This window comes from Myotis daubentonii, chromosome 5 (genome assembly GCF_963259705.1).
Source record: "Myotis daubentonii chromosome 5, mMyoDau2.1, whole genome shotgun sequence".
Lineage (NCBI taxonomy): Eukaryota > Metazoa > Chordata > Mammalia > Chiroptera > Vespertilionidae > Myotis > Myotis daubentonii.
The window spans coordinates 959,790-974,824 of record NC_081844.1 but is presented as its reverse complement, the minus strand read 5'-3'; the positions used below and the strand labels follow the sequence as shown (position 1 = coordinate 974,824).

The 15,035-nt window shown below is 56.7% G+C and overlaps 1 protein-coding gene across 8 annotated transcripts in view; it reads right to left on the bottom strand.

Moving 5' to 3' along the window:
* Positions 1-15,035, bottom strand: part of ANK2 (ankyrin 2) — a 362,059-nt gene that overhangs the window by 171,626 nt on the left and 175,398 nt on the right. For 2 of the 8 annotated variants that reach the window (XM_059695506.1, XM_059695512.1), the window contains exon 1: positions 8,321-8,542. The exons of 2 other annotated variants lie outside the window; for them this stretch is intronic. In XM_059695506.1, coding sequence (XP_059551489.1) covers positions 8,321-8,449 — 129 coding nt within the window. In that variant the 5' untranslated portion in view covers positions 8,450-8,542. Of the gene's footprint in view, positions 1-8,320; positions 8,543-15,035 lie in introns of those variants that run through there. 4 more of the 8 variants (XM_059695543.1, XM_059695533.1, XM_059695542.1 and 1 more) reach the window with 2 other exon arrangements.

The window sequence follows — 15,035 nt, the reverse complement described above, 5'->3', positions numbered from 1 at the left end:
TGTGCACGTGACAGACGGCCACAGACTTAGTGTGGGGACCACATGGTGAGGTGCATGAATGCTGACTCACTGTGTTCTACACCTGAAAATAATATGATTGTATGTCAGCTACAATGTAAAAAATCCTATATAATAAAAGCCTAATATGCTAAGTGTCCGGTCATCCGGTCAGCTGTTCAACCAATCCAAGTGCAATATGCTAATGATATGCTAAGGCTGCTCAACCGCTCGCTATGACATGCACTGACCACCAGGGGACAGATGCTGTGACCAGTAGGTTAGCTTGCTGCTGGGGTCCGGCCAATCGGGACTAAGCAAGACAGGCTGGACACACCCTGGAGCCCTCCTGCGGTCCCTCCTCGGCTGGCCAACTTCCCGTGTCCCTCCCTGGCCCTGATGGTGCACCCGTGGTGTCCCTTGGTCTGGCCTACGGCCTCTCACAATCTGGGACCCCTCGGGGGATGTCGGAGAGCCAGTTTTGGCCCAATCCCCGCAGGCCAGGCTCAGGGACCCCACTGGTGCACAAATTCGTGCACCGGGCCTCTAGTTTTTAAATAAGATAAAATAAATCAAGACAGACAATGGAGAGATAGATTCCAGTCTCCTTTTCTCCTGTGCACCCCAGGATTCCGACCTGTGTACCCCAGGATTCTGATACTATGAATGGGCTGATGAGATTTTCCATGAAAGAACATTTAAAATCACAGGTCAGCCCTAGCTGGTTTGGCTCAATGGATAGAGCGTTGGACTGCAGACTGAAGAGTTCCAGGTTCGATTCCGGTCAAGGGCACATGCCTGGGTTGCGGGCTCGATCCCCAGAAGGTGGCGTGCAGGAGGCAGTCGATCAATGACTCTCTCTCATCATTGATGTTTCTATCTCTCTCTCCCTCTCCCTGCCTCTCTGAAATCAATAAAATATGTTTTAAAATAAAATAAAATAAAATCAGACGTCAGATCTCAAGCGAAAGGATCACGGTCAAAGAGCTGATGGTCCCACCAGCCGTTCGGGCAGAACTCCAAAATTCCGGAAGTGTTTCATGTTCTCTTCTCTCTCTTAATAGACAGTGTCCATCCCTACGGAAAAGCGAGTATTCCTTGTCAAGAAGAAATCATTGTGAGAAATACAAATGAAAGAGGGGGACATCGTGGAAAAATAGAAACACAAAAAGAGCATTAAATATGGTGTGAGTAGAGTTCTTAATTTCCTCGTGTTTTTACTGATTCCTACAGGACTTCAACAAAACATTTTCCGTATTCTTCATGATGTCACAATGGGCTGTAAATAGTATTATTTTTTACCCAAGTGATGCATAAGGTGACTAATCCAGTTAAAATTTGATCATAAAGGTAACTAACGAATTACTTTTGATTTTTAAAAAATATTTTTTATTGATTTTTTACAGAGAGGAAGGGAGAGGGATAGAGTTAGAAACATCGATCAGCTGCCTCCTGCACACCCCCTACTGGGGATGTGCCCGCAACCAAGGCACATGCCCTTGACCGGAATCGAACCCGGGACCCTTCAGTCTGCAGGCTGACGCTCCATCCGCTGAGCCAATCCGGTTAGGGCTACTTCTGATTTTTAAAGATTAAAACATTTCTATGAACTCAGGTTAATATAACAAAAGGAGGGAAAAATTCACACTGAGTTGTGTTTAGAGATTTTAGACTCCGAAAATAAATACACTCCATCGTAGCTTTTAAGATTAAGATCCTACTTGCCTTTGAACAGTCTCCTTAAACACCCACCTCAGGCCACGTGCGTGGGACTATTTGGGCGTCAGCCCCACCCACTGGACGGCCTGTCCCCTAAGCTAATCACTAGTCCCCCGCTCAGTGGTCGAAAGAACGTCTTCATCATCAAAACCTAATAAAAGCTCAGACGTACTGCCCCGGCAGGGTGCCCTTGACAGGGCAAGCTGCTTGTATAAAATGTTTCTGGTGCCAAGACAGGGTTTGTGAGTTGAGCTGAAAGGACACAGAAGGGAGTGTGTAAGAAGAATAAAATGGGTTTTTTAAAAATCATGATTTCTGCCCTGGCCGGTGTGGCTCAGTGGATAGGGCGCCGGCCTGCAAACTGAAGGGTCTCGGGTTCGATTCCAGGTCAGGGCACAGGTCCGGGTGGCAGGATTGATCCCCAGGGTGGGGCGTGCAGGAGGCAGCCAATCCATGAGTCTCTCTCATCATAGATGCTTCTATCTCTCTCTCTCTCACTCTCCCTTCCTCTCTGAAATCAATAAAAATACATATATAACAAAATTTAAAGATCATGTTTCTATGGCAGCCTCCACATGGAAACAGATGTGTGGGAACCTTTTATTTCTGCTCAAGTGGGAAAGCAAACCAACACAACGCAGAAATCTCCACGTACAGTGGCCACTGGGACAGGAGGGCCCGTGTCCGACCGAGGGCAGCGCCCAGGCCTGCCCGTGCCCGTGGGCTCTGGAAGCGCTCCCACGTGGACGGGGTGACAGGAAGCTCCAGACAGACAACTGGATGCTCCCAAAACGTTCCTGGGATTTTCCACATGGAGGGTTCTGGAAGGCCGTGCGTCACGCAGGCCGACCCGTTCTGTTCTGAGTGGTATTTCCGATGACACCACTTGGTCTGCTGCCCAGAAATCTGTGTGCGTGTTCTGGGCTGACAGCCTGGCATGAGCTCCTTTCAGAATCAGGCTGCCGAGCACTCAGAAACTCCGGGCAGGACAGACGGATGGACGGACAGATGGACGGACACCGGGCTGCCCACGCTCCTTCCACCCGACGGGACACCCACAGGCCACCAGGCAACGTGGGCATGGCCAGGACTGCACCATCTCTCTATTTCCCACTCATTCTTTAACACAATTCCACGCGTACACAGTACATGCCTCTCCATCCCTGAAAATAAGACTTCCTTCCGTTTTCAAAAGGGTGCCACCATCATCACCTTTTTTAAAAGTCTGCACATCGGCCCTCGCCCCTGGGGGCTCTTGGTTGGAGCATCGCGCTGTACACCAAAAGGTGGTGGGTTCAATTCCAGACAGGGCATGTGCCCAGGTTGCAGGTTTGAGCCCTGTTTGGGGCGCGTATGGGAGGTAATCAGTCAATGTCTGTCTGTCTGTCTGTCTCTCTCTCCTCCAATTCCCCTTCCTCTTTCTCTTAAATCAATAAAAGCATATCCTCATGTGAGGATTTAAAATAAATCGTCATCTCTCATGTCCCCTTGCAACTTGGTGATAAATCCATTATATATATTCAATAAGTATTCTCATTGTCATCAGTTTAATAAGCAAAGAGACCAGGAAAATATGGGGGCAGGAGGGCCTCCCAAAGATGTCCTCGAAATGATAAGCCTTAATCCCTCCAAAATAATAATCCGATATAATAAAAGGGTAATATGCAAATTGACCCTAACAGCAGAACAACTGGGAATGACTGGTCACTATGACACACACTGACCACTAGGGGGCAGACGCTCAATGCAGGAGCTGCCCCCTGGTGGTCAGTGCACTCCCACATGGGGGAGCTCTGCTCAGCCACAAGCCAGGCTGACGGCTGCCAGTACAGCGGTGGTGGTGGGAGCCTCTCCCGCCTCCTCAGCAGCACTAAGGATGTCCGACTGCAGTTTAGGCCTGCTCCCCGCTGGCAAGTGGACATCCCCCAAGGGCTGCTGGGCTGCCAGAGGGATGTCTGATTGCCAGCTTAGGCCTGATCTCCCGGGGAGCAGGCCTAGGCCAGCAGGTGGACATCCCCCCGAGGGGTCCCAGATTGCAAGAGGGCACAGGCTGGGCTGAGGGACTCCCCCTCCCGCCCCGAGTGCACATATTTTTGTGCACCGGGCCTCTAGTAATATCCATAAAAACAAAAGCAAAGAGCTGATCAGAACCTTTCTCTACAACAATCAATGGAAAGGACTTGAAAGTTTGCTTTAATTCTCCGCTTTATTCCACGCAAAACCACCTTTCCGTGCCGGCTGCATACATGCAGATATGCAGACACATTTTAAAGCCCTAATTTAAAAAAAAAAAAATTGGAAAGAACGATGATAAAATCACAGCCCGTCATTGACGGCAACGGCTGCATTTAAGAAGCCAACGTGGACTTCTCATGGCTCATTTTCTAAGAAATCTCATAGGTATTTTGGTGCCGTTACAACAGAATCACCACCTTGAATGTATGTAGTTTCCCCTCAGATAAGTCCTCTGACGTATTCTCACACTAATTAGATTCTCTTCGTCGTAGGAAGCAGTTGGAGGTGCAGAGAGTGAGGCCTCAGCAGACGGAGTGCTGAGTGACGAGGCCCTACCTTCTGTGTAGGTTGGAGCCTGGGTTCCCAGCCCAGCTCTGCCCCATCTGACTCAGCACGTTCCACCGCGGGTGACGGCAGGCTGTTCCCCGGATGGAGTCATGGTGGACACAGGGCCACCCTGACACCTGACAAATAAATCGTCAGCTTTTCACGGGGAGTAGAAGCCCGGGCTTTGTCATCGGACAAAGTAAAGTCACGGGAAGGGTTTCTTCAGCATCAGGGTCCTAAGGACCAGGCACGCACATGGCCTCTGACGTGGGATAGTGCCACTGCGTGTGGCAGGCATGACGATGTCTTGGAAAAGGGGTTGCCCGTGCTGAGAAATGGAGAACATACCTATTTATTTGAAAATAACCAATCATTTTGTTTACATGAGGAAGATTATCTAAAGACTAGAGGCCCGGTGCACAAAATTCGTGCACGGAGGGGGGGGGTTCCTCAGCCCGGCCTGCACCCTCTCCAATCTGGGACCCCTGTGGGATCGGGCCTAAACCGGCAGTCGGACATCCCTCTTGCAATCCGGGACGATTGGCTCCTAACCACTCGCCTGCCTGCCTGATTGCCCCTAACCCCTCTGCCTGCCTGCCTGATCTCGCTCCCAACTGCCCTCCCCTGCCTGCCTGATCTTGCCCCCAACTGCCCTCCCCTGCCTGCCTGATTTTGCTCCCAACTGCCCTCCCCTGTTGGCCTGATCTTGCCCCCAACTGCCTCTGCCTTGGCCCCCACCACCATGGCTTTGTCCGGAAGGAAGTTGGACATCGGAAGATGGCTGGTCGACCAGGTCTAATTAGCATATTACCCTTTTATTAGTGTAGATATGCTTTGCTTTCAAGGATGGGAGTGTGTGTGTGTGTGTGTGTGTGTGTGTGTGTGTGTGTTTAACCAGCCCCTGAAAATAATTTATTTCCCAAATTAAAAAAAAAAGGACAGTTGAGAAATAGTGTGTGGTTGTGGAAAGAACATTTTACCTGAAAGCTCTCTTTAGGACTGCGTCTCACAAGTGTGAGGAACTTAATCGTTCCTTCCAGCACCCTCCTCAAGCCTACACTCTTAGACCCCAGCCTGGACACGAGCTATGTGGACGTAAAAAGAAATGACTCAAATAAATGTCAGCTAATAACATCCTCTTCTCCGTATAAAAAGCTAAAACGCCGATGTACTCGTTTAAGCAAATAAACACTAAATTCGTTCGTTTCAACGCACCTGCACCGTGGACCATTTGCGCACAGCTTACTGCTACTCCAGCTCGAGGAGCAGGACACAGACACAGCACACATTGGTTCTCGTCTAGTTCGACGTCAGCTGTCCAACACGTGGCCCAGAGAAGCCGGGACGCGTTACCCCGCGATCCAGTCCGCTTCTCGTGCGACTGAAAGCAGGTCCCGCAGGACGTGAATGTGGCCTTTAAAGACCACGGCCGGGAGGACTGGGCAGGGGGACTGCAGCCTCGCTCGCAGCATGTTTCAAGTTCACAAAGAATTAAAATTGATTTTAAAACGTGTCACGGAGCACAAAATCATCATGCAAAGATCTATTTCTAATTAACAGGAAGCCCACACAAGAATATGAAAAATAAACCCAAATATGAGGCTACTTCACTGACTTGTTTTCAACACGCAATAATTTTCACTTGAGTGAAAAAGCTCTTCAAAATCAGCCTCTTGGTTTATTTTTTTAAGCTTTACAGCCGGCTTTTATCCACAGCGGGCAGGCCAGGCCTACCTGAATTTGGGGCGTAAGCGGGCTCATCTGAAGGACACGTTAAGGATGAGCGTGTATGTTACGTGATGGACAGTGTCTGCACGGCTGAGGTGGCCCATGGGTAGCAAATGGCACCAGGAAACACAGCACAATAATCTTCGGTCACTTTCTGGGAGGGAGCTCAGGGAGCCGCTAACCCACCACCATCCACCATCCGTGTCCATTTCCTCACCATCTGCCTTAGGGAATGATGACGCCTTTTTCTTCTCTCAGACCACATTTCAGAGCTGGCTCCGTGGCCGTGTGTGTGTGGGGGGGGGGGGGGATGTGAATCTAGAAAATAAACCAGATTCCGCTGAGAGCCAGCCCCACACTCAGCCTCCGAGAGCTGTGAGCACCCACGCAGCGCGCCTGCCTCTGCCGTGGGAGGGGAGGACCACCCACAGGTGAGTGTAAAAACCGGAACAAGCAGTCGCTGCGCCGTGATCCGCCCTGATCCCCCGTTTCCCGGGGGTCTGGCCGAGGGACAGCATCCAGATACGAAGCCGGGAGGACCCTGTCACATGACCACACCATTAACCATTCAGAGCAATGCGGCACCGAGCCACGGGCACTGTCCCATGGTCACGACGTGGGTTCTCCGTCGTCACGCAGCACAGAAAAGGGCACAGATCTGAGAAACAGGCCGGGTGAGCAGGAGGCGTCCCCTGTGTGCCCGGCCCTCTTGGGACGCAAGTCACTAGCTCACAGCTGGACGTGACAGCGTCCTGGCCAGGAAGTGGCAGGCTGCGTGCAAAACACAGATGAAGGTGGTGCAACCCGGGAGAGTGCGTGCAGCCGCGGGCACGGAGAGAATCGGAGCTGGAACGCGGCCTGGCGAGGAGGGAGCCGCTGCCTGGGAAGGGCCCCGGCACCTCTGAGGCCACAGAAAAGAACAAACAGCCCTGGCCAGTGTGGCTCAGTGGACAGAGCCTTGGCCTGCAAACCGAAGGGTCCCAGGTTGGATTCCAGTCAAGGGCACGGAGCTGGGTTGCAGACTCCTCCCCAGCCGGGCCCTGGTCAGGGCGCGTGCAGGAGGCAACCAATCCATGGGTCTCTCTCATATGGATGTTTCTCTCTGTGCATCTTTCCCTTTCTCTCCCAGTCTCTCCAAAAACCAATGGAAAAATACCTTCAGGTGAAGATTAACAACACAAAACAAAACAAGAAAGAACTGCACCTGAAGCAAGGCCTGGGGAGGTCAGACAGCCAGTGTAACCGGCGGCACCCGCTAATTCACCATGTGTGTGGCCTGGTGCCCGACAGGGGCCCTCAGGGGTGGGCATGGCAATGCGCTGAGTCCGGGGTCAGTGGGAGCTCAGCTCCATGGGGGTCCTCAGGTGTCTTTCCAAAAGCAGGGCCCAGACGCCCCCCAGGTGGAAAAGGAGCCCCCTGTTAGCACCCACGGAGCACAGGCTCTGAGCAGAGGACGGGTGAGCACCCGGACCGCGTCCCTCACCCCAGACAGCAGCGCTCAGCACCGGCTGGAGCACAAACACCGCTCCCGCCCCCCAGCGCCATATGCCCCGCAGCCCCTCCCAGAGACGCCCTGACCCACTAATCAGGCGTTTTACCGGGAGCCTCCTGCACCGAGCCAGGCCCCGGCTTCACGCAAATGCCAGCTCCACCGAGTGGTGGGATGATCTCCAAGCGAAAGAAAAACAGTATCTGAAAAGAGGCCATAATTCTACAGCTGAACGGAAAGGGGACCCGCATCCACCCCGTCTCTCCTAACCCTGGTCGTGGCACGTAACGCTATGGTCCCAAAAGGGAGATTCTGAGACGCATGCTGGAAACCAAAAAATTAAAAAATAGATAAAAGATCGCAATGGAAATGTTCAAATCTCAGAGGCACGGCTCCCGCCCCAGCACCCAGCGCAGCATCACACAGACCAGCGTCGGGGAAAATGACTAAAATGAGCTGCTCTTCCCCAGCAGCGAGCTCCATGAGCCCGGGGGGGGGGGGGGGGGCGCAGGGCGGACAGGGGGCCCTCCCCCACCGGCACCCCATCTCCCGCGGCGGGTGCCCAGATCCCCGCAGGAACGAAGCCCCGGGCCCCGCGGCTGAATGAAGATAACGGAGGGGTGCAGGGGGGCGCATCTGCGTTGCCAGGGAAGCCGGGGGTGGAGGGGGGGCACGTGCCGGCGGCACCCACGGCCTCGCTGCGGCAGACCAGGCCGACCCACCGCGGCGGCGCGCATCCAGCCGGGGCCCTGCCGACCGGCGGGGACCGGGGACCGGGGACCGGGGACCCGGGCCGCGCCGCGAAGGTCAGGACGCGCCTCCTACCTTCCGCCTGCGCTCCGCGCGCTCCCGCGGGCTCCGCCGCTGCTTCTTGCGCTCCCGCTCCAGGACCCGCTCCTTCTCCTCCAGCTCGGCCTCCCGCACTTTCTTGATGGAAGCCGCCGCGTGAGCCATTCTGCGGGCGGATCAGCGGAGCCGCGAGCGCCCGGTCCCCGCGGTGCCGGTCCCCGCGGCGCAGGTGGCGGCCGCCGCGCAGATGCGCTTCCCGGGGCGGTGGCCGCCGCGACGCTCCGCCCCCTGCGCGCTGGGCCCCGGCCTCTGCAGCATCCGCGGCCGCCGCGCCCGGGCCGCAGCCACAGCACCTGCCGCGCCAGGTGCGTGCGCCCCCGCGAGCGAGCGAGCTCCGCGTCCCCCCCGCCCGCGGCCCGCGTGGGCGTCACTGCGGCAGCCCCGCCTCGCCGCCCGGACTGCAGACTGCGGGCCTCCCCGCGGCGGCTCGGTGCGCGGGGCTCCGTGCGGGGCGCGCACAGCCCTGCCTCCGCCGCCGCCCGGCCTGTGCGAGGCGTCCGCAAGGACGATCACGCGGCTTCGGGAGGCGCCGCCGGGGACCCTGCCACCGACCCGGGGCGCGTGGATGAGCGGGTTCCAGACCCGCGAGGGGCCGCTGGGGGCCCGCCCTGCAGGGACAGGCCTGGGAGGGAGGGGGAGCCGCAGATACCCCAAACCAGGCACCCTCGGGAAGCAGGCGGGACTAGGGATTCCCAGGGTTTTGTTAAACCCAAATGAACGCCCAGTGAGGTGTCTGTGAGTCCCCACCGGGAGACCAGTGAGAGGAGCCGGGGCTGGACCCGGGAGCCCACGAAGGCGAGGTTTCCCACGGCCTGTCCTGCCAATTCCCAGAACCTGCCCAGCTTTATCACGGCCCCATGGGGGGTCCCCCATGTCCTGGTCACGCACCCCTGGACAGTCAGGACACGGGTGCAGGGTGGGCTGGGAGCGCCCCCTCCCCATACACCACGTCCCAGCTCTGACATTGGAACAACGCAGCCTCCTCATTATTAAGAAAAAGGCAAAGTGATGTTCAATGCGCCCTTAGAAAACACGGTTTTGCCAGTGGGGAATGAAGTATGGTAGCGGTCATCGCAGGTAGAAACTATAGTTTAACTCGAACCCTGCTGTTTGGTTTCTGTACTGACTTGTTTGCTAAAATAATAGAAAAGTTATTTTGATTTTCTGAATTATATAAATCACCCCATTCAATTGAATTCCCTATTGATTGTACGGTGACTATCCCATGGGCTGTGGTCACACTGGTCTTAGAAAGCACACTTTCCTTTACCTGGGAAGGTCAGCACAGTTATCCCAAGGTCAGAGGGCTCCAGTTAACGTGTCCCTGTTGACTCAGTGTTCCGGAGACCCAAAAACTGTGATTTAGATCAAACCAGGTTCCTCATTCCAGACCAGAGGGCTCTGGATAATGTGTTTCTGTCAATTCAGTGATCGGAGACCCAAAACTGTAATTTAGATAACGTGCTGCTTCTGCTTCTGTAAACTGCTTTTTTGCAAACCAGGTTCCTCATTCCAAACCCTGGGATGTAATCAATACCTATGTGATCTTTGCCTATATAAACCCGGTGTTGCGGACACCTTATCACTATGAGATTTGGGGAATGGCCCCTCATAGTCCCGGATTGCAATAAATGTGACTCTTTAAAGAAAAAAAAAGAAAAAAGAAAAGAAATATGGTTTTGGATGGACCCCAACCTCTAAGACACACCTGCCCAGACACATGGACACCACACGGGCACCACACGAAGATAAGACAATAGCTCTTCTAGGAGGGAAAGTACTCATTTTCTATGCTGGGCATGGTCCCTACGCATTTTAGCTTATCTATATATATAAAAGCCTAAGCGACTGTTACAACCGGACAACCGGCTGGAAGCTATGACACGCACAGACCACCGGGGGGCAGATGCTCAATGCAGGAGCAGAAACCACGGGCATGGAAACATGGAACAGACTGATGAATCTCAGAGGGAAGGGGGGGGGGGGGCGGAAGAGATTTACCAAAGACCTTATATGCATACTAGAGGCCTGGTGCCCGTGCACCAGTGGGGTCCCTCAGTCTGGCCTGCGGGGATCAGGCCGAAACTGGCTCTCTGACATCCCCTGAGGGGTCCTGGATTGCAAGAGGGCGCAGGCCAGGCTGAGGGACCCCACCAGTGCATGAATTCATGCACCGGGCCTCTAGTCACATTATAACGTAGAATTTTTCTCTTTTACCTAAACAAGGTGGAAGCAGTGAGGTTAAGCAAATGCCCCACCAGGAAGCAGATGCACTCGGCGGTAGGAGAGGACCAAGCTGGTTCCAAAGCCAGTCAAGCCTGGCAGGCGTGGCTCAGTGGTTGAGCGTTGACCTATGAACCAGGAGGTTTGGTTTTGATTCCCGATAGGGCACATGCCCAGGTTGTGGGCTTGATCCCCAGTGTGGGGCATGCAGGAGGCAGCCAATCCATGATTCTCTCTCATCATTGATGTTTCTCTCTCTCTCTCCCACCCCCTCTCTGAAATCAATAAAAATCAACACTAATAAAAGAGAAAAATGGTAATTGGCGTACGACGATACCCTTTTCATTGGCTAATCAGGGCTATATGCAAATTAACTGCCAACTAAGATTGGCAGTTAACTGCCAACAAGATGGCGGTTAATTTGCATATGTAGGCACAATGCAGGGAGGCGAAAGGGAAAGCAGGAAGAAGCCCCCTGCCACTGACAGTGATCAGAAACCCAGGGGGGAGCTAAGAGCTGGGGGGCAGGGCAAAGGAGGAGAATCAGGCGCCTTTGCCCTGCCCCCCAGCCATGATCGGAGAATCAGGCACCTTTGCCGCCCTGGCCAGTGATAGCAGGAAGTAGGGGTGGAGCCAGCGATGGGAGCTGGACATGGTCGAAGCTGGCAGTCCCGGGAGCTAGGGGTCCCTTGCCTGGGCCTAAAGTGGAGCCCACGATCGCGGGGCCGCTGCAGCTGCGGGTCCCCGCTGCCGGAGCCGGACGCCTCAGCCAGAGGCGTTAGGCCTGGGCAGGGGCGGAGCCTGCAACCGCGGGGAGCTGGGGGTCCCCTGCCCAGGCCTGACACCTCTGCTGGAGGCCTCAGGCCTGGTCAAGGGGCCGATCCGGTGATTGGTGATCGGAGGGTGATGAGGGTCAACTCCCTTGGCCGAGGCATCAGGCCTGGGCGGGGGGCTGAGCCAGGGATTGGGGGGATGTGATGGTCCCCTTGCCCAGGCCTGAAGCCTGGGTCAGAGGCGTCAGGCTTGGGCGGGGGGTGGAGCAAGCGATCAGAGGGAGATGGGGGTCCCCTGCCCAGGCATGATTCCTGGGCCAGAGGCCTCAGGCCTGGGCGGGGGCCAGAGCCAGTGATCGGGGGGAGATGGGGGTCCCCTGTCCAAGCCTGAAACCTCTGGCGGAGGCATCAGGCCTGGGCAAGGGGCCAATCAGGCGATCGGAGGGTGATGGGGGGTCTACGCCTCTGGCTGAGGCATCAGGCCTGGGCAAGGGGCAGAGCCAGCAATCGGAGGGGTCTGGGGGTCACCTGCCCAGGCTTGATGCCTGGGCCAGAGGCATCAGGCCTGGGCTGGGGGCAGAACCAGTGATGGGGGGAAATGAGGGTCCCCTGCCCAGGCCTGACACCTCTGTCAGAGGCGTCAGGCCTGGGCAAGGGGCCGATCCTGCGATTGGAGGGTGATGGGGGTCAACGCCTGAGGGCTCCCAGTATGTGAGAGGGGGCAGGCTGGGCTGAGGGACACTCCCCCCCACACACACACACACCCAGTGCACGAATTTCGTGCACCAGGCCCCTAGTCTATATATAAAAGGCTAAGCGACCAAACCACTGGTCGACCGGTCACTATGATGTGCACTGACCACCAGGGGGCAGATGCTCAATGCAGGAGCTGGTCCCTGGTGGTCAGTGTGCTCCCACAGCGGGAGCGCCACTCAGCTGACCCACAGGCACCAGGAGCTGAGCAGCGGCGGCCGCAGGTGCAGCAGGGCCAGGATGAGCAGGAATAGCAGGCAGCGTTGGACTTTTGGTTTCAGCCTGATCCCCGCAGGCCACGCCAAGGGACCCCACTGGTGCATGAGTCCGTGCACCCGGCCTCTAGTATATTAATAAAAAAATTTTTAAAAAGTCAGCCAAAGTGGTGAGCCAGCCTAAGCGTGGCCAGCAGGGGGCGCCTCTGGCCCACAGGACAGAAGGGGGCACAGCCCTGTCTGGCGTGGGCAGCTGGGAAGTCATCTTCTAAGAAAAACCACCCTCTTATCCGACCAGCTCTGGAAATCTCATCCGTATTTACAAGGAAACACACACGGCTTCCTGGGAAGAGGGCACGTGGGCCTGGGGAGGGCTCTGTGTCTCCAGAACCAGGTGGCCGCCTGCCACTCGCTAGAACAGTCACACGCGCCCCCTGACGTTCTCCAGGACCCTCCCTCGGCTGTGGCCGGTCCGAGCGGTCACCGGGAGCCAGGCGGTTCCGGGGAAGCCGAAGACGACCACCGGCCACCCTCTTTCCTTCTAAATACTTGATAAAAGGCGTTTACAACCACGCAAGTCCCACTGGACCCATGGACGTCCCAGTGAACCGTGGCCGAGCCTCCTCCCTGGTCTCCCGGTGAGAGGGTGACTCGGGGCCGCCTGCCCACCGCCCCTCGGAGCCTGTCCCTCCGTCAGGATCCTCTCTGCTCTGCGCAGGCCGCAGAGGGAGGGCCTCGCGAGCACCGCCAGAGCCAGAGAGATCGTTGTCCAGAGAATGGTTCGTCTCGGAGCCTGTCCCGTGCCCACCCCCTCCTTGTAAAGCTGCACAGAGTCCACGTAGGAGTCCACGTAGGAGTCCACGTAGGAGTCCACGTAGGAGTCCACGTAGGAGTCCACGTAGGGACCCTTCCTAATGCCGGGGAAAGCGCGCATTTCAACCTTCCGTCCGGAGCTCTGTAAACAGCTCTTTGGCGTGGCCAACAGGCTCTCAGTCCGAAGGTTCTGTCTCTTCATTTTCTCGTGGAGAAAAGTCAACGAGTCGGGTGTGCCTGTTGGATGTCAGTTCAACACGCATGTCCCTCAGGGCACCGTGGCTGCCAGGTCCTTATGAAGTGACACACCCGTTCGTCTTCCTCCTCCTGTATCTTTGGATGCGACACTGAGACGCAGAGTCACTGTGTTTCCGCGGCTGAGGGCCCTGGGAGGCCCGGGGCTGGGCCCCATGGTCTCTCCTCCACCCCATCCCGCCCCGGCCATCTGCAGGGGCAGGGCCTCCCATCAGCCCCCACTCCCTGCCCGGCCGGGGGCTCCCCTGCTCACCTCCCACGCAGGAAACCCGGGCTGTGTGAGCACATCAAGTGAAGCCACCGGGAGCCCTCGTGAGCCCGTGGTCTCAGCCACCTGGTCCCAGAGCAGAGAACATGCTGTCCCACACGAGGTGGGAGGCAGCTCGGTCCGGCCGAGCTCCAGGGACCAGCATCTTCCAGGATAAGGCCTCCCTCCACAGCTCACCCCCCCCCCCCCACGATCCTCACCATCAGCCCTCCCCAGGCCCCGGCTGCTCCAACGTCCCTGTCATTTCGGTTTGGAAGGAAACCGGTGTCGGTTTTCCGAGGGAGAGCGGTGGGCACTCACCAGCTGCGCTTGGCACAGACAGGGCACCAGGGTCCAGTCCCAGGGGCTCCGCGCCATTCGCGTGCCGCCCGCGCCCCAGCAGAGGTGGTGCCCGCCTGGCAGCGTCCGCACCACCAGAGCCGCTGCCGCCCAGGGGACAGGCGGGTCTGCCTCCCAGGGCTCAGTGTGCGGATGCAGACGTGAGAGCCAGCGGGCGGAGTGCCCTTCGGGGAGGACGCCCTTCCCTGGGGACGGAGGGACGCTGGCCATTCGCTTGGTCAGTGTCCAGTCCTCACGGATCTGTCAGGGCGTGTCCATCACCGAGCTGCCCCGGCCGTCAGCCCCTCCGGCACAGCAGGCTGTCGCCGCTGCTGCAGACCCAGCGGGAGGGCGGGCGGGCGGGGAGGACCAGCAGCAACAAGAACGCTGGGACCCCTGACCGGGGAGCCCTGCTCCCTTGAGCCAGGAGCCCACTTTCTCTCCGCCAGGTCGCGGCGCTGACCCCAATGGAGGCTTCGAACCTCAGGAGAGGGAACTGAACAGGCAGCAACAGTCCTAGAGCGGCGCCCCTTTCGTTTCACCTGGGCCTCAGCCCACAGCCCACCTGACAGCAACCGAAGGGAGCAGAGCCTGCTAGCAGCACAGCAGCCGACTTCCCGCCGACACGCTTCTGTGGAGGTGACGTGGCCACAGGGACGATGCCCGGGTGGTGTCCCACCTCCGACCCCAGGGCAAAGCGACTATTAACTGCAATTCTTTACGTGAGTCCAAATTTAAGCCACGCGTATCTGACGTTTTCTTGAGCTGGCTTATGTTGAAGTTATACGCTGCGTGTAAGCCAGTAAGGCTTACGAGCCCGTAAGCGTGAGCTTAACCGGCTGGGCGGAGGGTCTCCACCTTTCATGGACCAGGAATGACAGCTCCGTCACTCCGTATTCCCGGCCTGTAAATTATTAGCAAAACTACCTCAGTATTCTTCAAACTTGACAATAGAAAGAGGTAAAGTGTGACCTTAGAGGACGTCCGAGTCTGCTGAGTGTCCGACGTCAGATCAGCCGGATGCTGCAGGGCTCCTGCCCGGAGCCCTTGTTGTAACATAGGCGTCAACGCCC